Raw genomic sequence first — 26,466 nt, 5'->3', positions numbered from 1 at the left:
CTTAAATTTTGCATTTTTTGCTCACAAAGTTTCAATCAAATTGGAGATAATATACCGGCGACTCAAACGCCGCCAAGGCACAAAAACATAGTTTATAAAGTTTAATAAAATTAAGCTATTAGATATTTTAACCCAAATTATCATTTAAATTTTTGTCTTTCTTTTTTGTTCTTGTTTAATGTTATTAATTGATTTGACAAAACTGTCGCGTTTTATGGAGTAGAAAAAATAAAGGCTGAACGAAAAGTAATGCACAAGATTCACACTTTTGTTATCAGTCATTTCAAAAAATGCTACAACTGGTTGATTTTTTATAGCAGATGTTAAACTAATTCTTTATCAACACTTTTGAGTATTCGCTGTTTTTTTTAACTCTAACGTTTGGCAAAATCTTTTAGAACCACCTTGTATAACGGTATACGTTTTTGAGTTTTGACGTTATTTCTGGAAAGTAAAAAAATAAAAAATAAATAAAAAAATATTTATAATTTTTTACAATGAGCTTCGTCTTTCAGTTCTTGCTTTACTTTGTGTAGGGTGATTGTTTTTTTGTTTATTTTTTGTCTTAGGTTTTATATTAAATTTTTTTGTGTGTAAATATTTATTTGAAAAATATATAAAAAAACATTTGTCCTTTACGTATATAAAAAAGGCTAGGAAAAAATTGTTTGTTTTATTTATTTTTAAATGTAAATTGTATTTTTCTTCAATGTTTTTATTATTAATTTATTACCAGTAAGATAAAGATGCTTACGATCGAAAACAAAACATCGGATAAAATAATAAGAAAAAATAATAAAAAAAATAAATTACTTTATAAAAGGACCAGTTCGAGGATTAAAAAAAATGGTTTAGAGCAAAAAGAGAGTTTGTGGCACATTTTTTCTTGCAATGCAAACCCTTTTGAATAAAAGATTATGTCTGCAAACGTTTACCGAAGTAATACTACGTTTCTGTATGCAATTAAATGAGGAAATTGCTCGTCTTGGTGGAAAAATATTTTTCAATGTATTCAACACACCACCTGTGTCCGATAAAATCATACGTTATAGAGAAAAAATGACGTGTTCTAGTATTTATATTTTACAGGATTTTTCTGTGGAAACAGCAATTGCATTTGTACCAGTGTTTCCTCAATGTTCTGTCACCTAACTAACTTAAACAGTGACAATAATAACAATGATTTGATTCAACCACTGCTAAATTAATTACATTGAATAATAGTATCAAATATAATGCTATATTTTTAAAAAATTTGATTACAAGTTAATTTAATTTTTGATACATCGGGATTAAGAAACACTGGTATTCACAATAATAAAATAATTATTAAGCTATAAGCTATTATACGGTAAGTTGTTATTGCATAAAGAGTATCAATATTTTAGTGCTTTGGAAGTTATATATTGCTCTCAGATTAAGAAAATTGTCAGTTGATTGTGATACTTGAAGTGCAAAGATGTAAGTATTTTTTTAAATTTTTTAATTACCTACCTGGAAGATGGATATTAGGAATTTAAAATACGTTCTTAATTTTTTTTTTTTAATATTTCATATTTTACTCGTTACTAAACATTTTTCTATGACTGAAACGACTTTTATTATTACATAATTCTATTAAAATATGAGCAATCAATATGAGCCCTAGGACTTTAGAGATGTTAAGCAATATTTAAATAATTTTTGCAATTTAAGGATTGCCGACTTGCCTAAAGACATAATAACCGATTCTTTGAAAATGCTTCGGCTCGGGCGCCACCACCCGACTGGTAGCATTTGGTGGACGATTTTTTTCATACCAGTTAACACTTTTTTTTGCTCACTACTTATAATACTGAGCATTGTTGGAATTGTACGTTATCACGAAGACGACGTTTTTCTTGCAGTGGACTGTTTGGGAACTTGTACTTTAATGCTTCACGTCAGTTCTCAACCAAATCCAAACATTATTCCATCCCTTATTATTTTGTAGGCAATAAGCAAGCAGATTTTCCTGCACGCTCAGAAAAACGCAATAAACGTGCTTCTAAAAATGAAATCGCAATTCTGGAATTTGGACGATTTCGACGGCGAAATTTCCAAAGAATGTGAAATGATTCTAACGTCGGGAAAAATCGCTGTGCGGATTTATTTTTCTTTCACTTGTGCTGCCGCCACTTTTTATTTTCTGCAACCCTTCACAGCACACCATTTACCATCTGATTGTTATGTTCCCGAGGGATGGTTCCCGTTTTTAGCCATTTCGTACATGTACTTGATCCCGACTTTAGTTCCGTCGGTTGTGGGTCTGGACGCCTTATTCTGGGCACTTGGGCTTTCGTTAGCCGTCCAGTTTAAACTATTGGCCCAAAAATTTAAACTACTTGGGACTTGTCACGAAAACGAAACTGCAATTTTGTGGAACCAATTGAAAGAACTGATCAACTACCATCGATTTTTGATTGAGTTGGGATTTCTACAGTTTGTCTGTTTAATTTGAGACGATTTTTCCAGTTTTTGCAAAAAACTAAACAAATTGTTTAGTTTCATATTTTTTGTCCAATCTTTTATTACAATAACGTCAGCTTCAGTTGCTGTTTTTATCGTAATGCAACCGTAAGTTTGTAATTTTTTCTAATTTTTTTTCGAAATAATTTTATTTCAGTGGCAATTTGAGTACCAGAGTGAAATGTTTACTGACTTTTGTTTCATATATTTTAGAAATGGCTTTTTATTGCCTCCCGGCTGAAATGTCAGTAAATGCTGTAAGAACAAACTAAGGTATTTGATATAATTTTAAAAAATATATTTTAAGGCCATCGATGTTGCTGATTCTGTGTATAACTCAAAATGGTTTAGAATTAAATCAACGGAATTTAAGAAATGTTTGATCTTAATAATAGGAAGAGCTCAAATTCCGTTCACTTTTAGTGGATTTGGACTTATCCACATTAATATTCGCATGTTCCAGTTGGTAATATTTACAATTAAATTCACTATTTCGGCTTAAATAAACAATTTAAGGTTTGTAAAACCACGTTTACATTTTATACTTACCTGAACACGGTCCAAAATAGGCAGTAAGGCTTTTTGTTATTAACTACAGAATGATTCAAAAGTCTCGAATCATTTCTTGAGTATTGATAAAAATTTGTTTGATCTTGATTTTATAAGATATAACTTAAAAAAAATTGTTTTTAATTTAGTTAGCATTTTTTTTCATTTTTTTTATTTATAGCTTTTTAGTCTTTACTTATTCTAAACGTCTTTTACTCTGAGCTTTGTATTGTAACACCATTATTTTGCTGATTTGTGCAAAGATTTAACTCTTTTAGGGGGTAATTAATTATGTAGAATTGCATTGTCATGTAGATTACGTATGTGTGCAAAATTTCAGTTCATTGGGACAACGGGAACCCTTTCAAATTTGGCTCCAAAAATATGAAACAGACAGACAAACAACAAAGCAAGTTAAAATAAAACTTTAAAAAAATAAGTCTCTGAACACCATACGAGAGTCGATCCTGCACTTTTGAATCATCCTGTATAATATAAACTATTTTTGAGTGTAATTTAATTATTTGAAAATAAACTTTGTATAAGTACATTTTATTTATTAATTATTGTAACAAATATTCCAGATTAATCGGGCTCATATTTTTTTATACTTTTACTGTATCATTATTAACGTATTCGAAAGCTTCAATTGTTTATTTTTGCCTCACTGAAAGGTCACATGCTTGGAAAATAATAAAGTCATCTTCTTTTAATTATATTCAGGTTACTCCGATCGTTGGCACACTTTCAAAGCCGTGACACTTTTATATGCAGAAGAACGGCCTTGCACTCGAATGCCTACTTTTAAACCGTCTTATCACCAAACTGTAGAAAGTTGTTTACGTAGAAAAAACCACAACCAAACCTTTAGTAGTCTATGATTATGATTTTTTTCCTCAACGAAGATGAGTATAAATTTGCTTAAGAGCTTTCACTGCTGTTTTCTAATCCCAAATACTGTTTGAAAGAAAGTATCGAGGTCAACTCCAAAAACCAAAAGTAAGTAACAAAATATTTATTTATGCAAACAACAATTAAAAAAACGAAATAAATAAATAAATAGAATAAATAATTACGTCTTTGGCTGGAGGCGGTGTCCGAAGGACTCCTCCCCGCTCTGATTCGCCTCTTCCTGCGCTAAATCCTCCTGAGGATACTCATCGTAGTTGTCCTCATCGGCCTCCTGACTCTCCTCCTGCACGTAGATTGGCTCCTGTCCACGTGTCCCGATTTGCATCAAGTTGCTGTTTAATTTTCCCGCGGCTTGTAACGAAGCCAACTTTTCCGCGGCTTCTTTATTAGGAAGACTGACGTAGAAACCCTCCGGGATGGTGTTATTTTTCTCGCTGGGTTTGGCGTCAGGTTCCACGTTACTTTTCGGTTTGGTGTCGAAATAATTCTGGACGTATTGTGACTGAATTATGGACTCGGAGACATCGGGTTCGAGGTTGTAGGTGGCGGTGACTTGGGACGAGGGCTCTTTTTTGGCTTCTTCGAAGCTGCTTTTGTCCATTGCGACGTGTTCTGGGGCCACTTGCTCCACGTAGTTTTGGGGCTGTTGTGGGAAGAGCGAGGAGTATTGGAGGTAGTCCTGCGGGTCCTGGACCACGGGCACGGCGATGGTGGCGCCTTGGGAGTAGGCGTTGAGGAGTTGGTAGAGTTCGGTGGGGTTTTGGTAAGGGTTTTGGTTTTCGTAGTAGTTTTTGAAGAGGGTTTGTTTGGCAAGTTCGGGCGCTTCGGTTACTTGGTACGAGTGAGATTTCTGGACTTGGACGTACGAGGTGGCCTCGGGTTGTCTTTGGTGTTTTATCTGTTGTGTAACAAAGTAATGCATGATCCAAAAATTAGAAAAAGTTATAAATATTTTTTTTACATAAGCAAACAGTTAATATAAAATTAATTTAGTGCTTAAAACATAAGAATATAAATATAAATATAAGTATAAATATAAATTTAAATATAAATAAAAATATAAATATAAATATAAATATAAATATAAATATAAATATAAATATAAATATAAATATAAATATAAATATAAATATAAATATAAATATAAATATAAATATAAATATAAATATAAATATAAATATAAATATAAATATAAATATAAATATAAATATAAATATAAATATAAATATAAATATGGCCCTTTGATTCTTAATAAAACTTAAATAATACAGCTTCATGTTTATCTGCAGATGACGAAATATATGATTCTCTGCTAAATTTTTCATTGAAAGTATATTTAAATTATATTAGCTATTATTTTTTCTTGTGCATAAATAATTTATAATTTTTTATAGTTTTATAGTTTTGAAACAACTATTATATACTTTACATAATAGGATTATCTATTAATCTACATTTTGGCACTTCAAGAATTTTTAATTGGCTATAGATGATCAAAATTAAATCAAATTGAAGTCATTCTACTTCAAATAACTTTTTTTGCCTGTTAACATTGTTTTGGAAAAATTAAAGCTCAGATACGGCTTTATAGCTATTAAGACAACAAGTTAGAGACTTATACGTGTAGATTATTTAAATATTAAACTCGTAGACCTTTCACCAATTTAATTTCCTAGTGTTATTCTAAGGCCAACATTATTATTTAAAAGCATAATAATAGAAACAATATTTTTTCATTTACTCTGTAAGTTATTAAACTGAATGTAACTGGATTAATCAAAGTATGAATAAAGTGGTATAAAACTATAAACTTATTGTAAATGTGCAAAATAGTTTTGTTTTCTACGTGCGATATATAAAAAATACACACTTTAATTTATAAATGTTGATAAGTTTGTTTTTTTTTGTGAAGATGTTTCTAAAATATTAGGCGTTGTAATAATATATAATATATATAATTAGGCGTTGTAATAAGCTTTCAAATACTTGATATACTCACTGATGATTCATTGGTCTTCACTCAAAAGCCAAGAATCTCAGAAAAATAGGACTTTCATCACTTTAAAGAGGAAATTTCATGCTTCAAGATGCATTAGTCGTTTAATTGTATTTACGGATTATTTGTTTATTAATATTAATATTTATATTTATATTTATATTTATATTTATATTTATATTTATATTTATATTTATATTTATATTTATATTTATATTTATATTTATATTTATATTTATATTTATATTTATATTTATATTTATATTTATATTTATATTTATATTTATATTTATATTTATATTTATATTTATTTTCCTCAAAAAACGGTATAGTTTTGGTTAAAATAAATAAAATTGGGTCTTCTATTTTGGCTATCCATTTAAAAAAATTTATTTTTTAGTATAACATTTTATTATTTTCCAGTAATAAATAATAAATAATTGTGGCCTGAGCACAACATTATCAATGCTATTGTTAGAAGAAAATTTCACTTTTCAACTACTAAAACAATAGTTAATTTACGTATTAATTTACTTTTATATATTCCATCCTCTTAATTGCAGTGAACTAAAAAAATACAGTGTAACTTCGACTACTCTAGATCGGACACTCCAATACTTTGGATACCTTAAAGTTTCGGGCATTATTATATTCAATTTGTTTTATGTTCAATTTTTCTAGAATTTTTTAAAAAATCTATAGAGTCATTACACGTTTTAATATCTTATCTTTTTTAAAATTTAAATAAATTGTTAAAACTTTTATTGAAAAATTACAAATAAAAATTTTTTTTTGTTGAGCTCTCTTACCTGTCAAAATTAACACACGTATTTCTGATACACCCTGTATACTAAAGAATATTTTAGTAAAAATTTAAAGGTAAATATAATAATTTTAATATCATTGACAGCAAAAGTAAATTAACTTTTTGGTTCTCTGCGTTATTCTTCTGTTTCAATTTGAAACACTTAAGCCGAGCTTATATTTTAAGCCATACCGATGCTTTGAATGCTCAAAATAGGTACTCAACTGAAGAAAAATATACTCTCATAATATATAATATATAATAATATAATAATTAAAAAATTACTTTTTTAAATTATATAATAATAATAATAATAATAATAATAATAATAAATAATATATTATATATTCTGAATAAATTTTTGTTTACTCATAAAAACAGTAGTCTTTTTTAATATAAATTAAATAAAAAAAACACTTTGAAATTGAATTTTTTCTTTGAGAAAATTGTAATTTTAATATCATTGACAGCAAAAGTAAATTAACTTTTTGGTCTTCTGCGTTATTCTTTTGTTTCAATTTGAAACACTTAAGCTGAGCTTATATTTTAAGCCATACCGATGCTTTGAATGCTCAAAATAGGTACTCAACTGAAGAAAAATATACTCTCATAACATATAATATATAATAATATATAATATAATATATAATAATATAATAATTAAAAAAATACTTTTTTAAATTATATAATAATATATTATATAATATATAATATTTTATATATTCTGAATAAATTTATGTTAACTCATAAAAACAGTAGTCTTTTTTAATATAAATTAAATTAAAAAAAACACTTTGAGATTGAATTTTTTCTTTGAGGAAATTGTAATTTTAATATCATTGACAGCAAAAGTAAATTAACTTTTTGATGTTCTGCGTTATTCTTCTGTTTCAATTTGAAACACTTAAGCCGAGCTTATATTTTAAGCCATACCGATGCTTTGAATCCTCAAACTAGATACTCAACTGAAGAAAAATATACTCTCATAATATATAATATATAATATATAATATATAATATATAATATATAATATATAATATATAATATATAATATATAATATATAATATATAATATTTTATATATTATATATTCTGAATAAATTTAAGTTTCCTCATAAATACACTAGTTTTTTTTTAATATAAATTAAAAAAAAAACACTTTGAGATTGACTTTTTTTTGAGGGAATTGTAATTTTACAAACCTCCTCCATCCCTAGTTGTTGTTGTTGTCTCTGCACGTGTTGTTTGACCTCTTCCACCACTTTGGGCTTATCAGCCAGACTTAAATTGGGTGCTGGGATGGTATGTATGGGTCCCTTCTCCCCAATCTGCTTAATAGTTTGAATGGGCGCAATATTATTGCTCTGAATTTGCAAATCATAATCCTGAGCAACAGCAATCGCCGGCGATGACTGGAACACCTTCTTTGGAAAAACCGGCGCCGAAGTCATAAAATGCTTATGATTGTAACTCTCCACCGGCGTCCTGAACGTCGTCTGCGTATTCTTCCAGAAATTCCTCACTGGCACCGCCACCGGCCTGTTGACGCTCGCCGCCCCCATTTGAATCTTGTGGTGCTTGGGCATGTGCACGGGGATGGGGCGGGGGCGGATCGGGGGCCTCGGCGGGTGCTGTTGCCACTTCTTGGCGAATTGCTGGAACGGGGGCGGTTTGGGGAACGGGGGCGGGCCGCGGTACTTGGGTCGGGGGTATTCGCATGTCGTCAGCGTGGCGGTCAGGAGGATGGAGAGACAAATTGTGGAAAACTGAAACCGAAATGGGTGGTGGGTATTCAATGACCTGGATATTAGAAGCGCTATTTTTGTGCAAAATGGTGAAATCCGATGGGGAAAAAATTCAGGTTAGTGTGTGGACGGTTTCTTCCTTCCGGATGGGTTCAAATTGATGGGATCGGTTGTGGGTCATTGGACGCGGCCGAACCGGATGGGATGTGACTTGGGTGATAATGGGTGCGTGCAAAACGGACCATCCAGAATGGTTTTATGGTAGTTTTAAGAAATGGCTAACATTTTTTTTACAAATAAAAAATTTGAAGTGCATTTTTCAAGTTTTATTATTTTTTTAATGCAGTTGACAATTTTTTTGTTTCCTTTTTAATGAATTACAATATTATTTAAATGTTAAAAATGTTAAACAGTTAACATTGTTCTGTTGATTTATTATTAACTTTCGTTAATAGAAATTTAATTTTTTAAAATGGTTAAAAATCGAACCGAAATTAAAATTAATTTTAAAGTGTAATTTTTTGTTTGATTATAATTAACGTTTTTTTTTATATAATTCCTCTTCTACATAATATGCGTCTGTTATACAGGGTGAGTCAATAATTGATTATTTCTGATTTTTTTTTAAATATGCAACCATTAATACGCAAATAGTACTGATTCTAATTGACCAGATCGTTAAAAAAATTAAAATTAATCTACGATTATATTATTCTAGAAATTGTCAAGTTAAACTTTCATTATGGAATACAACTATCTAAAACACAAAAAAAACACTATCAATTTAATTAATGTTTTTAAAAACTAAACAAAGTATCCAAGTGGTAAGTGCAATTAGTATTTTTGGTAGCATTTTAGGATATGTCAGAAATAACCCACTATTGACTAACCCTGTATTTAAAAACTTTTTCATATTTAGAAATTTTTGATTTTAAAGTGGTTAAAAATTAAATCGAAATGAAAAAAAATGAAGGTGGAATTCGTGGTGTAATTATTTATTTAATTATTTAATTACAATTAATTACAAAATTAATTTGTCGTGTATTTGAGTCAGTTATAATTAATTTGTTTTTTTTTATAATACATCGTATCTTTGCATCTTGTCTGTTATATTAGATATTTAAATTTTTTTATTAATAAATTTACTCTGAAATAGCAAAAAGTCTAATCGAAATGAAAAAAATTTTAATATGTAATTTTTAATTTCGTTAACTTTTATAACCCAATGTTTTTGATGAAGCAATTTAATTTTTTTTTCATTATAATTTATCGTAGTTTTGCATCTATGATACTATTATTTCAAAGATTTTTTTGACAAATTTTAGCCATTAAATGAATTCGAATTATAAAAATTGAAAAGATAATTTTTTAATTTCTTTTAATAACAAAAGGTCAAAAATCAAATTTATATAAAAAATTGAAAAGTGTAAGTTATTTTTAATTTTACACATTTTTGTGTCAAATGATTGATGAAATTTAATGTTGTTTATTTTTACTAAGTATTATTTGATTTATTTTTTTTTGAATTTTTTCATTTGTGAAATGTCTAAAAAACAAATCGAATGAAAAAAATTGATAGTTATATTTTTAATTTTGATAATTTTTTAATGAAATATATTTCTGATAAAGTTTAACGTTCTTTCTTTATATTTGATTATGTTTTTAATATATTATATTATATTATACTATATTATTATTGGAAATTTAAAAGTTTTAGTACTTTTTTGATAAATAGCTAAAAATTGAATTGAAATGAAAAAAATTGAAGATATGATACTTGGTTTTATTGTGTGTTTTTGATAAACTTTAATATTCTTTCTTTATAGTTTATATTTACGTTTGTTTTAATATTATTATTTTAAAGTATTTTTTATTTAAAAATTTAATCAGATTTTGAATAAAAAAATTTTAGAATTTAATGCCCTTAAATGTGTCTGATAAAATTTAATCTTCTTATAAATATAAATATAAATTATAAATTAAAAAAAATAATCCAAAATGAAACTAGGTTGAATTAAGCTAAACGTTTAACGTCAAGTTAATCGGGATTAATTTTTAATTGCGATAAAAAGTTTTATAAATGGACCCATGACTAAAAATCTAATTCAAATTTTAAAAAAATTAACTGGTACTTAAATTAGTTATTTTCTAATCCAATTTGTCTAATGATTGATTAAATAGCTTAAAGGTTTTTTTATAATAATTCATGTGTGTTCATATTTTAGTTTTTGAAATTGTTAAAAACGAAATCAAAAAAAAATTAGCAATGGCTAAAAATCAAATCAAAATAAAATATAAATAAATAGTAATATATTATTAATCTTGATAATTTTTTTTTACTCAATTACTCTCTGAGTAATTTTTATGTGTTTGCTTTATAATTCATAGTATTTTTGCGTTTATGATATAACTACAGTAGAACTCAGTTACAACGAAAACTCAAGGGACCTCAGAATTTGTTCGTTATAATAACGTCTTTACGGAGCAATTAGAAAAATTAAGAATTAAGAAAAATAGATTTACATATAACCAGTATTATAGTAAAATTAAATACCTTATATTTTTTCCTACAATGTCTTTGATAAAGTTTTTGATTAAGGTTACTCAAAATTCTGAACTAAAAAAATATAGAACACTATTATCTTCTGTCTCTAGTGACAATCAATTTCTGAACAGATTGACGTTACAGTATTTCTAAATTTTTTTTCTTAAATTAAAAATACTTGTTTTGTTCACGGTTATTTAATAACTATATTATATATATTATTAAAAAAAAATAATAAAATGAAAAAGTTGTTTATATGAGGTTGAGACCCGGAGCTGTGCCACATTGCTCATTTCTCATGTACTAGAAACCTTCTGAAAGCCCGATTTGGCTTAACTTCAGCGAATTCCAGCGCGAAAGACAAAACGTGATAAATACCTTCATTTTGTTGAAAATCGAAGAAAATTCGTACCAGGAAGCATGTATATGGTCAGTGGAAGAAGAAGCACACTTAAGTCGGCCACTGCAGTTAAAACACACTCAGTAAACTGAACAATTAGGTCAGTGAACCAACTTATATATCGGCGAGAAGACATTCAAATTCCAAATCTTCTCTCACATTAAATTTCCGATTGCGGAGAAAACTAATGTACGAGCGTCGTAATTATCATCACAATTTTACCAACTGTTACTTTTTCGCATGGATTTAATAGTTGATGATGGTAATTTTTGGAAAGAGAATTTACTTACGGTTTTCAAGTTGTCACACTTTTCGTACAGACATGTGCGTGAGGAACGGTTAATTAGATGGGCTTTAAAGTTTCTAATCTAAATTGGAGCACCGGTGCGGCTGTTTTTTTCGCAAATAAGGTGCCACTTTATACTGACCTCTGTGGATACCTTTCACAGGTTTCATAAATGTAAAAGTTTTTCTAATTAATTTTTTCAAACCGAAAAGGGAAACTTTACTAGTTCTGAGACCACATTTTGTCAGTTGTATTGCCACTATCTCGTGATATATATATATATATATATATATTCTACTCTATATATACTATATGTATATATATAGTATATATAGTATATTACTGTATATATATACTATATATATATTTATATGTATATATATAGTATACTAATATATACAATGTCTCATCAAGACTAAAATCTCCAGAAAAAAATGGGTTAAAAATAAAGTGCTATCATGTTCATGATCATGTTTTCAATCAAAACTTTTTTGAGATAAACTTTATATTATATATCACAGTTTTTATAAAAAAAAATTGGTGAGTTAATATTTAAAAAATTAAACATATGACTCAAACTTAAAAACATAATAAGAATGTTATTAGTCTAAAACGAACACCTACAGGATTATTCACATAAAACTCCAACAGTGAGAACTGGCCAAGTAAAAAAAACAACACAAAACACAAATTTTAAAGCTAATTGTTTTATTGCCACTATCTCGTGATATATATATATATATATATATATATATATATATATATATATATATATATATATACTACTATATATACATATAGTATATATAGAGTAAAATATATATATATATATATATATATATATATATATACAATACAATGTATATATATACAATGTCTCATCAAGACTAAAATCTCCAGAAAAAAAATTGGTTAAAAATAAAGTGCTATCATGTTCATGATCATGTTTTCAATCAAAACTTTTTTGAGATAAACTATATATTATATATCACAGTTTTTATCAAAAAAAATTGGTGAGTTAATATTTAAAAAATTAAACATATGACTCAAACTTAAAAACATAATAAGAATGTTATTAGTCTAAAACGAACACCTACAGGATTATTCACATAAAACTCCAACAGTGAGAACTGGCCAAGTAAAAAAAACAACACAAAACACAAATTTTAAAGCTAATTGGATTCCTGATAAGTGATAATAATGTTATAAACTTATGTTTTGATATTTAAATCTAGAGGTAGTTTTTTTAGAATAACCCTGTATTTATAGTACTTATAATTCATCAATTATTTTTTTCCAAAAAGTTAATAGTATGGTTAATTGTAGCATTTATTAAATCAAAACAATATATACTTTGTGTATGAGTATAACAATTTAGAATTGTGTGTAATATATGTTTTTTTGTTGTTCTGTAGATTAAATAAAACACACCAAATAAAATTTCTGTATTAATTTATTAAAACTGTATGTACAAGCACATAAATAGATCGAAACAGGAACAGAAATTTGACAAACAAAACAAAGTATGAACAAACCGAATCAATTCTTATTTTTATTTAACTTTTGGTTTTTTTTTTGTTTTTTTTTGTTTTATTTTCTAATGTGGTTGGCACAGTGAGGAACCAATTCAGGTTCTTCACATGTGAGAGAGTGTTGATCGAAGGCTTTTCCTTCACCGCAGGAAATCAAACGGGGGAATCCATTGACACAAGTGATGAGACGGTGGCAGTCACCGGGGACGGCAAATCGGGGGTAGGGCCAGAATTTGGCGGCGGGACTGTTTGAGGGGACCTTGGTAGGGCATTTGAAGCCTACGACAGCTGGAAAAAAGTGCCATTATTTGCATGAAAAATTAAAATTACAGTTTCTCACATTATAGGTGATATAAAAGTAAACTTTAAAATTTCAATTTTTAATTGAAGGTTAATTTATTTTAAAAATAACAAACTGACATTAAAATAGAAAACAGTCAATTTTATGTATTTTATTATACAAACATGTGTGACCTTTTTTAAATTTCCCCTTTAATTTAAGAAAGTGTTTTCATTTTTTAAGTATTTCAACGTTTTGGAAAGCAATGATTCTATAAATATAAGAACTCAACTGAAAAACAGTTAAAATGTGTTTTAAATTGTGATATTTTATTTTTTTTCGAAAACTGTTTCTTATACCATTCAATTTTAAAAAATTTTGATCTAGTTAGCCATGACAGTTACGTTAGCCCGATGTTCATTTACATAAATACATAATTTTTTTATGTTCTTCGGTGAACATTTTGGACTTATTGACAGATAAAGCACGCAATTCGTTTCACTGCTGGCGAAACTGTCATGGATAACTAGATCAAAATTTTTAAAAATAGCTCGGTATTAATAATTATTATTTACGTAATTAGTACATAATGTGATTTGTTTAAAGCGTGTCAAATAAGCTCCGAAGGTTTCATGCTCGACTATTTAACAATATTTTAGAAAATAAAAATTTCGAAATTTGCATTGGCCTAGTATACAAAGTGAACCACCAAAAACAGTCCACCTGAGTTTTTAATTTTTGGACTTAGGCGATTGTTTACAGCTTCTAGAGTGGTTTTAGATTACTTTGAAATATTTTTATTTTTATCATTTTGAGTTTTTTTACCCAAATTTAGACGTCTTCGAAACGTTAGGTACACTTTTCAAAAAAAAACATTTTTTTCCACTCTTTTCTTCATTTCTTTTTTAATATTGTGAAGTCGTATTTAAGCATTTAAGAGAGATCTTTCTTCTGGTAGTTTTAAATTAAAAAAAAAAAACAATTAACAAACTACAAAATTTTAAAGTATGGTTACAAACATGTCTATTTTTTTTAATTTTACTAACCAAGAAAGAATTTAATTCTGCATAGATCTACGAGTATATTAATGTTTTCTATACTCTTGTTTATATGATTTTTTTCATAGAATTTTTATTGAACTAATCAAATATATAATAAAACTGTGAACAGAACTTGTTATTTATTTAATAGAAATATTTTTTTTCTCTGTTTTTATTTATTTATTATTGAAAAAAAATTGAGGATTCTATTAAGAAAAATTGAGTAATTGTGTATTGAGGTTCTCCAAACGCAATAATCAAAATTAAAAATTTATTAAGCCAAAAAAATTTTTTGTGTAAGAGCCGCATTAGAAAAAATTTAAATCTAATGAAATTTTATCAAAGCAATGTAAATTGCAACTTAATGATTGTAGAATTAGTTTAATCCTAATCCTGATTCCGATTTAAATTTGCTAATAAACCCGTTTTAAATAGGTATCTCAAGGCGGTTTAGTTATTTCGAAAATAAATCAAGAAATTTCTATTAGATTATTAAATTAAATATAACAAAATTTTAACCAAAATTTGATCTTTACTTAATAAAATTATTTTTATGTGAAAAAATTTTAATGGTAAGTAAAGAATTTTCCGCAAAGTAAAAATGATTAAAATAACTTGAAAACTATTAAGCATACTAGATCTAGCGAATATTAAACCCTTATTTATACAATAAAGAAAAAAATGAGGCATTTTATTTAAAAAATTTGAGGTTTGAGGTAGGTAGGTATGAATTTGAGTAAATTGCGGTTCCTCAAACTCAACCTTTAAAATTTGGGGGTTGTTTTATTTTTTCCAAAGTTTAGAAGCAACATAAAAACTACTCAAAATATTAAAAAATAGTAAAGTCAATTTTTGAAAAAAGTGTAAAGTCATTTTTTAACAAGGATTTTTGGCACAAAAATGACGGAAATAAGCGCTAAAATTATGCATAAAAAATAAAAAATTTTAAATGTATAACAAAAACAAACCTTTAAATTGAAAAAGAATTTAAGAAGAAATTTTTTAGAAAAATTATTTAGGTACTTTTTGAGTTGGTTATTTTTTTCTTAATGACGCCTTACTTTTGCTCTAAAAATGACTTTTAATTTAAAAATATTGTTTTTAAACCTGTTTTTTTTAATTAAATTATTAAATTTCCGGTCCCCCAATTCATTACATACTAAGATTTTTGGAACATATGGTCGAATTTTATTCGTCAATCAATTATAAATATATAAAACTAGTATTAGAGACAATATTAAAGCTAAAACAAATTTCAAAAAAATAAAAACTATCAACATTTGCATAAAAGTAGCACAAAAATGTTATTTTTAACATAAAAGTGCCAAATTAGGAAATACATATCAAAAATTTGGCATATTTGGAACAGAAAAGCTTAATTTGCCTATGTCGACAAAAAATGTGCGCTGATTATTAAAACTCTATAAATAACTTACGTAAACCTAAAAGACGATAAAACACAGATTTTCTATAAAATAACCTCTAGTATAACTGCTTTCTAAAGCTGTGTACCAATTTTCAGATAAATATTATTAAAACTCGCTATACTTCTAATTTGGGGTTTAGACGAAACTCTCTGTATTAAAGGTAAAATAAAAAAAATAAGTAAAAAAGACGCAAAACTAAACTAAACCACGCTATTGCGCTTTAAATAATTTTTTGTTTACAATTAACAGAAAAGTAAAACCAAATCCTACGTATTTTTTTTTCAACTATCAAACTAGAGGAATAAGGCTTGACGTAGGTAATCACAAAGAGTGAAGTTTAATGAGAATGAGAAAATACGATAATATTAACATCAAAACAATGAAACTGCATTTTCCTATTTTTTAAGTAAATCAATTTTAAAGTTTTCTAAAAATTGCAATTGTAATTCAATTAAAAAAAGTAGGTGAAATCGCACGTTTTTCTCGTCCTTAAAAATAGAAAGGAAATGAACCAATGAACAATACCTTCCGGATTGCAAACTTCCAGCTTAAGATCCGGCCAGTTACACCCATGAATCCTCTCATCGTACACCAGCCCAGGTTCGCACTCCTGCGGGATGGGCTCCCCATGGGCACATTTGATATAATGGGTCGAGCAGCCGTGACTTTCCTCATAGATTCCAAACTGGTACTCACACCCAGGAGTACTAATCGGCGTCACTGCAAAAAGCACTCAACCTTGGAAACCCCCAAAAATTAGACATACAATCAGCTTTGCGATGTCCGCAGTCCACAGCCCAGTGGTAGTTGCAGTGGTGGTGCACGGCCCCTTTACCATCGAAGAGCAAACCATTCTCGCACTGCTCGACAGTCAGAGTACCATTGGTGCACAGGAAGAAGAGGTTGCAGGACTCGGGATGGGCGTAGGCCTGGACCCCGTGCTGTTCGGGACAACTGGGGGCGTCCTGCAGGACCACTCCTGCGTTGGCTGGAAAAACCAACCAGGAAATCGTCAACAAACAATGAAACGGAAAGTGAAAAGTGCTAAATCTTTATGCTAATTAATTAAGTGGGTCATTTGGGCTAACGATAGACGCGGAAAGAATTTTTCAACCAGGAACTAGCACTGAGGTCGCAATTTTTTTTTTTAATTTTTGAGTTGTGTAAGTTTGTGCCACTTTCACTCGCTTCTGGGGTGTTTTTGCGCCCAAAATTTCGTTTAGAAATGGTCAATATGTTACATACCTGACAGTATGGAAATTGCGACGAACAGAAACACTCTCATGTTGCCTTATCCTTGATAACTGGCAAGAATAGCGGCGATTTCGTACCACAACACTTTCTATACTACAAAAATGTTCGGTTTGCCGCACACAAGAAGTCCAACCATTCACCTGTGGTATTTCATTTCGATTGGTGATATATCCAGTCGCGTGGCCACGATTTGGAGCAGTTTTTTTTTTTTCGAAAATGTACGCTATTTCATGCGACTACTGTACACACGTAATTAATTCATTGTGTAACAGATTATGAACGGGAGCAGTGAAAGTCGTGGTGTTAGGTGGTTAAAAATTTCGAGGTCGCCGATTTGGTAAAAGTAAAAGTGAGGAAAATTGAGAAAATTTTTGAGATTGTGAGAGATCGATTCATTAACTAATCGATTCAATGCGTTGAGAGAAACTTAAGAAAGTGGGTTTTTGTAGAAATTTTTGACATGGTTAAACAAAGGCGAGAGAAACAAAATAAATAAACGAAAAGCTGAGACGTATTGTTTCAGCGAGATCTGATTGATTTCGTCAAGTGTGTCATTTTTAATTTACAAATGTTTGTCTATTCTTTTACTTTGAGACCAGTTTTTTAAACCGGTACCGAAATGTTACAGAATAATTGACTATATTCTGAACTTTAATTAATCTTTAAAATTTGAAGGTAAAAGGTTAAAAACCTTCACAGTGATTTGAGTTTTAGAATGACGAACAAAGAATATTTAAAAAGTTTTATAGTAAATTAAAACTTATTTTCGAATATACGAGGTCTTTGTAATACAAACTGGCGCTTTTTTTAATAAGTCAGATTATACAGTGTGTTCAAAAATCTTTAGATCAACTCTTGCTGTAAAATTTTAAACATATGTTGATTTTTTACGATCACTAGATACGAAAATACTGGAGTTGGAGAATAAACAACAGAATAAAACAACAATCTTTCAAAGACAATAAAAATCTGTTAAACGAAATTCCACAGCAAGAGATTTTTTGAACGCACCGTATTATTTTCTACCGTTTTTGAATTTATTACTGTTTTTTTTTAAACTATTTATTGGTTGATTTTCCTTTTTTTTTTGAAAAAAGTGGATTTTTAAGAAGAACAAGTTTTTTAAAAAATCTATTTCACAAAATCAAAAATTCTAGGGTAGCTGGACTTTGCCACTTTAAAGCCACTTTCTGTTTTTCAACATTGCAAGATTTGTGCTATTTTTTGTAAACAAAGCTATATTTTATTCGTGGGATAAACTGCACTCCAAATTTTGTGCTCCAAAATTTTTCAAGATTTCTTCTGATTTAATCACAATTTCTTCATATTTTTTTTGATTTTGCCTTATTTCTCTTGATTTGCTCAAGATTTTTCCGAGTTAAACCCTATTTTTTTAACCATTTTCTGTAAATTTCTCTGATTTCCTCAATTTTGTACTTACACTGATATTCCTAGACAGTTTTATTTGACAAATTTTTTTGTTTTATTAGTTTTTTTTTCGAGTTTTTTTTAAATATTTTCGCGAATATGTGGTAATAGTACAATTTTTAAATAAATATTTTCTAGTAGCTAGGGAATAAAAAGTACTTGTACTTATTTAACAACCAACAAAGTACGTAGTAGAAGTTTTTTCCACTTTTTTTTGTAGGTACTTCTTTGCAGTTAAATGTTTATTTTTTATATTGTTTAATTTTTATATTACGTATATATTTTTTTTGTTAGACTTCGTTTGTATATTTTATTTTATTTTTTTATTTTATTCATTATTATTATTATTATTATTATTATTATTACTAGCCATAAACGGCACCGAAAATTTGTGTCAACAAAGTTTGTTATTTTCCGCTGATAAATTAATCGCCAGAATATTTCCGACGACATAAAAAGTCATTAATTTTATAAAGAGGATTCGATTTATTCAACAAATAATAAATTAATAAAATCAACAAATTTATTAAAAACAGAAGCATTCTTAAGGCACTCCTTTTTAAGGCACTTAATAGTGTGTCAATAAAAAAAAGAACAAAAAAAGGATAAAAAGATAAAACTAAACCAATAAATTGTCACTTATTTAACTTGTTTTTTTCTAAAACAGGCTTAGCTTTGTACATACTTACTCGATTATGGCTGTAATTAAAAATTAATGTTTGGTTGCGTAAAATAAAGATTTTATTTATTATACAAGTTAAATTTGATGTCATTTTTTTTAAATAATTCTAGTTGAAATACTTATTGCTTATTTTTTCTATTTATTTTTTGGTCTAAATACGCTGGGATTAAAGGAATTAAAGGATTGTTAGATTTTGATTATTAGTTCAAAAAGAGTGTAAGTTTTTAGTTTAAAAATAAAACGCTGAGAATTTTGGTACTGTATATTTCCATCAGTCACCTCCGTACACTTAAAAATACTGTTTTACAAACATTACAAAAACGTAAATTTTTTCTTAACTAGTCTTTATGCTTTCTTAGTCTTTGATTTTTCGGCTTTTTCGTAATAATCCTCACTAGAACAAAACAATAAATTTACAAAACCACCAAACCCATCCACTTACCATCCTGGTACATTTTTCGGATCATCACAGGTGAAAGTTTCTTCATTGTAAACCAACCCTTTAACACACTGTCCTTTCTGGGGCATTACCCCATTCCTACAAATATAAAACTTGCCACAATCTTCAGGATGGGCAAAAGTAGGGTGTGGCAATTTTCGACCTCCGGGTCCCAAAATCTCCTCGTCAGGGCAAGTGAATCCATCGTCCAATTTATCTAATTTAAATAAAAAAATGATATTTATTATAATAGACAAAAAATTATTCAACAATAAAAAAACGTAAAAAACTAGATGATAAAATTTAATTTTACCACGAAGTAAATAGTAGATAAAACATCATTTTATCGTTAAATTGTGTCACCTCGTTTCGCATTTTTGCAGTCTTTTCGATGGCTATCATCAGGCCAGGCGCAGGTACTGGCAGTGTCGTCGTAAATGAGTCCAGGGGGGCACGGGAGCTCATGGGGGACCCCGTTGACACAGTTGAAGAATTTGTCACAGGCAAGGGGGTCCGAGTGGCGGTAGTAGCCGTTGGCGCGGGGGCAGCCCGGGCTGGGATGGGGCTCCTCTAATTTTGAATAAATTTAGTGAAAAAAAAATTAGAAAGTGTTTGTGGGTTTTTTACTTATGTAAGTGGCAAATGTCACTTACGCAATTCGGTCCGCTCATCACAGTCTACATTCGCTGGTATATCGCATCTTTCGTGATTGGGGTCTCTGGCGTCGAAGACTAGGCCATCAGGGCACAGTTTTTCTTCGTATTCGCCTTTGGAACACACGTAGTAGAGGTCGCATTGGACGGGGTCGGGGAAGAAGCCGGTCCTGTCGGGGCATTTGAACTGGGCAGAAGAGCCTAATTTGCAAAAAATTATAAAAAAATTGCAAACTATTTATTTTAATTTATGTTTATTTTATTTTTCTTAGTTTTTTAATATTTCCTCTACAGGAAAGTTTTTTTATTGATTGTTAAATTTTTCGGATTTTATCAAAAAAGAAGAAAAAGCTTCGCAACTCTGATTTTTTAATACAGGGTGACCCAGGAGTGCATGTATGCTCCATAAAAAATTTTCTACGCTTGCTATCAATTTGATTTTTTTTAACGACAGGGCTAACAATAAGGCACATTCTAAAAATATTTTAATTTAAATACAGAGTGTTCCAAAGTAAAATACCCAACTAAGTTTTGTTTTTTTTTTAATAAAAACCTTAATTTTTTGTTACATTTTTGAAATTAAAACAAAATTGTCTACATAACGCACACTTATTTTATCTCATATTTGTCATAGTTTTTGACTTATGTTAATTTATATTTAAAAATAACGTCGTGCATACAGTGGCATACAGCCACAGAACGATTCAAGATAACTTAACCAACTTTTTTCCGTTTGATTTTTTAAACTTTACCGCATCTTTTAAAATAAAAAAAAATTTGGAGTCGATATTCCATCGCCTACTACGATTTTCTAAAAACGACAAATTTCAAATGGCGATAACTCGATTTTTTCAAATACAACACCCTATATTTTATTGCACCATTGCATGGCGTTTTTTATGACCTTTTTGTCGATATAAGGTTTGTGGGGTCTAATTTGTTAATTTTGTAAGATTTTCACGAAATAAAAAATATTGAGGTTTAAATCGAGTGGGCTGGTACTTTCCTGATTATATAAAGACTACTAGATTTGTTTCCTTTGTGAGGCACTTCTGATTCTGTTCTATATTTTTTTCGAAATAATATGGAAAAGTTAAATTGTACGACAATGGCCTACTAGATTTTTTTTTTTTGAAAAAACATCAAAATTCATTATTTTGCAATTTAAGATATTGTAAAATTTTCCGAATTTATAAAAAAAACATAAGCATCTGAGTGGTTCAATTGGACCACATACTCAGGGTATCGAACGTTTGATTGTAATTAACTTAAATAGCTTCTGTTAATCTTTAATCTTATTAATTTAACTTATTTAGGTAATTTTTTAACTCTTCTTCAAATCTTAGTAAAACCCAAATGTCCGATCATCACATCATCACACTGCCTGTTTATAAAAACAGTTGACCACCTGATGAAGATTTCATAAAGAAATGGAAACGTTGTCGATAAACTGTATGTTCAGTCATTATTTCAAAAACGTCTAATATATACTACATATACTATGTATACTATATATAGTATATATACTATATATAGTATATATACTATATATACTATATATACTATATATACTATATACACTATATATACTATATATAACGTTAAAGCATTAAATTGAAGCGTGTTAGAAACACTATTGTTTGTGATGTAATTTTTTTCTTTTGGACAACTAGAAGTATTTATTTTTTTACCGAAACAAAATGGACAATAACACATTTAATAACTAATTACACTAACTAACTATAATATGAGTTTTTTATTTTATAAATCATAATACTTGTAATAGTGCAGCTTTGAAGTCTCGTAGAATGTAACATCAGTCATTTTAGACTTAAGTGGATCACAGGTTTTTAGGAAATGTTGCTGCATAAATGCATAAATGGTTTTATAATTGCCCGTCATTAAGTAACTATTAGTGCAAAGGAATTTGTAATTTATAAAGAGATAAAAAAATTCTGAAAATCGTTATAAATAGCTAACAGTTTCTATTACACCGAGTTTTCAAGAACTGACTAGAAACAGCATTTTAAAAAGTTCAATTTTTTTTATTAATATTACTAATTAAGTTGGCAAGACTGGAGAATCTAGAAACCGAAGATGTCCTTATTTTGCTCAGTGATGTAAACTTAATTTGAGAGCTACAGGCTAGATTGATCAAAAATTGTGTTACATATGAGTTGTTTAATATCTTTTTGGAATACCTACTTAAAACACTGTACAAATATTTTTTTTAGTTATATTTAGAGCTTAATTGCATAATAAAACTGTGCGTGAAAGAAAGAAATGTGGTTACATGTGCATTTAAATAAATTGTTTTATTGATCTAATTTATTCAGTTTTTTATAATAAAACATTACGCACGTAAACATAACCTTAGCGCTACTTCCTTAAAGCTTTATATCAACTTTCGACATAAATTTAGTTACACACCAGTTACCGCAGTACCAACACATGAATTTAAAAGTAAAGCAGTTACCTAACAGTTGAAAATAACTTCTACCCAGTTATTTAACCCAACTGTTTAAAAATCAATAAAATAAGATAAATCAGTCTTGATGAGATTTTTCAATAAAAATAGAAAGCATTAATTGAGGCATGAAATCACCTTATTTTTCTACAAAAAACAGTAAAGAAAAACTCACCCGTTACGAATATCAGAAGTGCGACAGTTACGGTCTTCATTTCTCCACTCTTGAAAATACAGTGTGCTCTACACTTCACAGACTGAAGAAAGTCGCACCCTTTGGAAAGGTGTGGGCTTTGGTAATATTCTTTCAAGCCTTACCTCCTTCTTACCGCCTGCTGGAGAGATGGGGATTTATAATAATCAAATTGCATTGATCTTTGTAGCAATTAGCGCCGTTCAACGGGAGATTTTAACGGTAGCGCAAGCGAGGAAATTGATTAACCTTGCTTTGATTTGTTTTTATTTGGAAGAAATTGCTTGCAAGTGAACAAGAATGCGTGTTGAACGGTAGTAACACTAAAGAATTTGTAAAATGATATATTGAAAAATACTTTAACGAAATTTTGAAACTGCATTTTTACAATAAAACATTAATTTTGCTGGGAATAAAAAGTGACAAAAATTGGTGAAAGTTAGCAAATTGGCCGCATTTTTAAGTTTTTTGATCAATTTTTTGCGAGATTGATGCGCTATGTTGAAATTGGGACTACTGATTAGACATGCCGTAATTTTTATGAAATATCATAATAAAATAATAAAAAAAAATTTCTTTCGAAAACATAATTTTACTGCAGTAGGTTCTCAAAAATATTTTGGTTTAGTTATTTTTAAATTAAAGAAATTTCAGTAATTTACTTACCTCAGTAAACTTTTAGTTAAGTATTTTGCTATTACTTGATTTCAAAGTAAATAGCTATTTATGAAATATCTAATAAGTAAATAAAGACAAATTTTATCCAAAATAAAAATTGGGAAGTAAATTCAATGAAAAAATGTTTTTTAGTGGATGAAAATTCCTTCTGTTGGTACAATTTCAAACTCAAATTTAAAAAAAAAAACATAATCTTTGGTAACTTTGTAAAAATTAAGGATTATTGTTTTAAATTTAATTGAACTTTGTCTTTGAAATAATACTTTATTTTTAAAAACAGAAAAAATATTAAGTATTATTGATAAAGTATTTATCTTCTTTAAACTACATATTTGGTTCGAGTATTTTTAGATAAGTGTAGTTTCTTACAAAAAGTAAAACGATTATTAATGTTCATGCATCAAAACTTTTGTTTGTTGTCTTAAAATTTTATTTTATTGCACCATTGCATGGCGTTTTTTATGAGCTTTTTGTCGATATAAGGTTTGTGGGGTCTAATTTGTTAATTTTGTAAGATTTTCACGAAATAAAAAATATTGAGGTTTAAATCGAGTGGGCTGTTACTTTCCTGATTATATAAAGACTACTAGATTTGTTTCCTTTGTGATGTATTCCTGATTCTGTTCTATATTCTTTTCAGAATAATATGGAAAATTTAAATTGTACGATAATGGCCTACTCGATTATTTTTTTCCGAAAAAAATATCAAAATTTCTTATTTTGCAATTTAAAATATTGTTAAATTTTTCGAATTTATAAAAAAAACATAAGCATCTGAGTGGTTCAATTGGACCACATACTCAGGGTATCGAACGTTTGATTGCAATTAACTTAAATAGCTTCTGTTAGTCTTTAATCTTATTAATTTAACATATTTAGGTAATGTTTTAACTCTTTTTTCTTCAAATCCTAGTAAAACCCAAATGTCCGATCATCACACTGACGGTTTATAAAAACAGTTGGCTACCTGATGAAGATTTTATAAAGAAATCGAAACGTTGTCGATAAACTGTATGTTCAGTCATTATTTCAATAACGTCTAATATATACTATATATACAATATATATATACTATATATACTATATATACTATATATACTATATATACTATATATACTATATATACTATATATACTATATATACTATATATACTATATATACTATATATACTATATATACTATATATACTAAAAAATGTTTTTTAGTGGATGAAAATTCCTGTTGGTACAATTTCAAACTCAAATTTAAAAAAAAACATAATCTTAGGTAACTTTGTAAAAATTAAGGATAGTTGTTTTAAATTTAATTGAACTTTGTCTTTGAAATAATACTTTATTTTTAAAAACAGAAAAAATATTAAGTATTATTGATAAAGTATTTATCTTATTTAAACTACATATTTGGTTCGAATATTTTTAGATAAGTGTAGTTTCTTACAAAAAGTAAAACGATTATTAATGTTCATGCATCAAAACTTTTGTTTGTTGTCTTAAAATTCTTTTCTTTAATAATGTATTTTTTTTAGAATTTTCCTACAATTTTTATAATTCGAATAAATTAATTAAATAACATAACCTAAAACTTCAAAACTTCCTTTAACACTTTTAGGGAGTAATTAACTATATAGAATTGCATTGTCACGCAAATTACGTAAGTATGTAAAATTTCGATTCATTAAGACAACGAGAACCCTTTCAAATTTGGCTCCAAAAATATGAAACAGACAGACAGACAACAAAGCAAGTTATATAAAAGCTTTTAAAAATTACAATTTTTATTTCAAATAATGCAAAATGGCTTCAAATTCAAAAAAAAATACACAACAAAAATATAAAACACAAATTAAGACAAACAAAAAAAAACAAAATTTAATACAACTTTGCCGATAAATGCCAAAAAGTGAGTAAAAAAGTAATTCAAAGATTTGACGAAGCGACACATTGATTTTGATCTCTATAGCCAACTTGATGAACAATCATTTTTGAACACACTGTACATTTCTATTTATCTCAGAAACTACTTAACGTACAGAATTCGGCGTCACTATGTTTTTTCTTTTAGAATGTATTTTTTTAATTTTTCTACAATGTTTATAATGTAAATAAATTAATTAAACAATTATTTATTATAGAAAAAAATTTTAGAAGTATTGCATTTGTAATCCTGTAACAAACAATGTTTTTCCAACAAATTACGTCACAAAAATATCGCTAGCACTAAAAAGAATATAAATTAAGTAAAAATTTATATTCAAATAAATAATTTTAGTGCTTGCAACACTTATGTTTTTTTAACATACTTATAAAATTTGAACTAATTAATACTTATTGTATTTTCGTAATATGTATTTATACTTTTGTAGATATTAATAATATTAATTATAAAAATTGTCATTAAAAGTCTGTAAAAATTGACATGAATTAAGAAAAATAGGAAGTAATTTTTTATTTATTTATGATTAGTTTCTGAGATACACTCGTGATAAAAATACGTTAGCATACTCACCCTGTATGAAAATTATCCGATTATTTTTTTGTTACTTTATTGTAAATCTGTAGTTATATGTTGACATACTTTTTTAAACTTCTAAAGCCAGTAAAATTATACTTTATTTCGGTCGAAATTTTTCAAGGAAACTTAATTCTAAGAAATTAGCAATTAAACAC

At 28.0% G+C, this 26,466-nt stretch overlaps 4 protein-coding genes across 5 annotated transcripts; 1 reads left to right on the top strand and 3 right to left on the bottom strand.

Annotated features, from left to right (window-relative positions):
* The first annotated feature begins 1,107 nt into the window (after window positions 1-1,107).
* Window positions 1,108-3,906, top strand: LOC107398764 (uncharacterized). 2 transcript variants are annotated; one of them, XM_015984052.2, is made up of 7 exons: window positions 1,108-1,461; window positions 1,696-1,921; window positions 1,973-2,445; window positions 2,494-2,595; window positions 2,645-2,744; window positions 2,795-2,953; window positions 3,760-3,906. In XM_015984052.2, coding segments are annotated over exons 1-7 (1,098 nt in total). In that variant the 5' UTR covers window positions 1,108-1,459; the 3' UTR covers window positions 3,796-3,906. The 2 variants fall into 2 exon arrangements, with proteins under 2 accessions (XP_015839538.1, XP_064214088.1); XM_064358018.1 differs by lacking the exon at window positions 3,760-3,906 and adding an exon at window positions 3,004-3,586 and having other exon boundaries at window positions 1,109-1,461.
* Window positions 3,907-4,036: 130 nt separating this feature from the next.
* On the bottom strand, window positions 4,037-11,578 carry LOC103314425 (uncharacterized). Its single transcript, XM_015984050.2, has 3 exons — window positions 11,419-11,578; window positions 7,953-8,516; window positions 4,037-4,846 (listed from the first exon to the last, which is right to left on the bottom strand). The coding sequence occupies exons 1-3, from the start codon at window positions 11,422-11,424 to the stop codon at window positions 4,109-4,111; spliced, it is 1,308 nt and encodes a 435-aa protein (XP_015839536.1). The 5' UTR covers window positions 11,425-11,578; the 3' UTR covers window positions 4,037-4,108.
* Window positions 11,579-13,316: 1,738 nt separating this feature from the next.
* Cpap3-d1 (cuticular protein analogous to peritrophins 3-D1) lies at window positions 13,317-17,290 on the bottom strand. Its single transcript, NM_001168436.1, has 4 exons — window positions 17,251-17,290; window positions 16,772-16,993; window positions 16,531-16,725; window positions 13,317-13,546 (listed from the first exon to the last, which is right to left on the bottom strand). Exons 1-4 carry the CDS (start codon window positions 17,288-17,290, stop codon window positions 13,317-13,319), a joined length of 687 nt encoding a protein of 228 aa, NP_001161908.1.
* A 2,424-nt stretch (window positions 17,291-19,714) lies between these two features.
* Cpap3-a2 (cuticular protein analogous to peritrophins 3-A2) lies at window positions 19,715-23,143 on the bottom strand. The gene is made up of 5 exons (NM_001168437.1): window positions 23,104-23,143; window positions 20,462-20,662; window positions 20,172-20,378; window positions 19,812-20,025; window positions 19,715-19,763 (listed from the first exon to the last, which is right to left on the bottom strand). The coding sequence occupies exons 1-5, from the start codon at window positions 23,141-23,143 to the stop codon at window positions 19,715-19,717; spliced, it is 711 nt and encodes a 236-aa protein (NP_001161909.1).
* Between the last annotated feature and the right edge of the window lie 3,323 nt (window positions 23,144-26,466).

Source organism: Tribolium castaneum, chromosome 7 (assembly GCF_031307605.1).
Source record: "Tribolium castaneum strain GA2 chromosome 7, icTriCast1.1, whole genome shotgun sequence".
NCBI lineage: Eukaryota > Metazoa > Arthropoda > Insecta > Coleoptera > Tenebrionidae > Tribolium > Tribolium castaneum.
The sequence above is the reverse complement of the archived record's forward strand: the minus strand, read 5'-3'. Positions and strand labels throughout refer to the sequence as shown.

Excerpts from the sequence above, each read along its gene's own strand:
- LOC107398764 (XM_064358018.1), top strand. Across the intron at positions 1,922-1,972 it reads CTTGTACTTTAATGCTTCAC|GCAATAAGCAAGCAGATTTT; the intron begins GTCAGTTCTCAA and ends ATTATTTTGTAG. Across the intron at positions 2,745-2,794 it reads CTGAAATGTCAGTAAATGCT|GCCATCGATGTTGCTGATTC; the intron begins GTAAGAACAAAC and ends ATATATTTTAAG.
- LOC103314425 (XM_015984050.2), bottom strand. Across the intron at positions 4,847-7,952 it reads AACAACTAGGGATGGAGGAG|ATAAAACACCAAAGACAACC; the intron begins GTTTGTAAAATT and ends GTTACACAACAG.
- Cpap3-d1 (NM_001168436.1), bottom strand. The coding sequence starts at position 17,290 with ATGAGAGTGTTTCTGTTCGTCGCAATTTCCATACTGTCAG. Across the intron at positions 16,994-17,250 it reads CGCAATTTCCATACTGTCAG|CCAACGCAGGAGTGGTCCTG; the intron begins GTATGTAACATA and ends TGGTTTTTCCAG. Across the intron at positions 16,726-16,771 it reads CGGACATCGCAAAGCTGATT|TGACGCCGATTAGTACTCCT; the intron begins GTATGTCTAATT and ends TGCTTTTTGCAG.
- Cpap3-a2 (NM_001168437.1), bottom strand. The coding sequence starts at position 23,143 with ATGAAGACCGTAACTGTCGCACTTCTGATATTCGTAACGG. Across the intron at positions 20,663-23,103 it reads ACTTCTGATATTCGTAACGG|GCTCTTCTGCCCAGTTCAAA; the intron begins GTGAGTTTTTCT and ends TTTGCAAATTAG. Across the intron at positions 19,764-19,811 it reads CCGAAAAATGTACCAGGATG|TGAGGATTATTACGAAAAAG; the intron begins GTAAGTGGATGG and ends GTTTTGTTCTAG.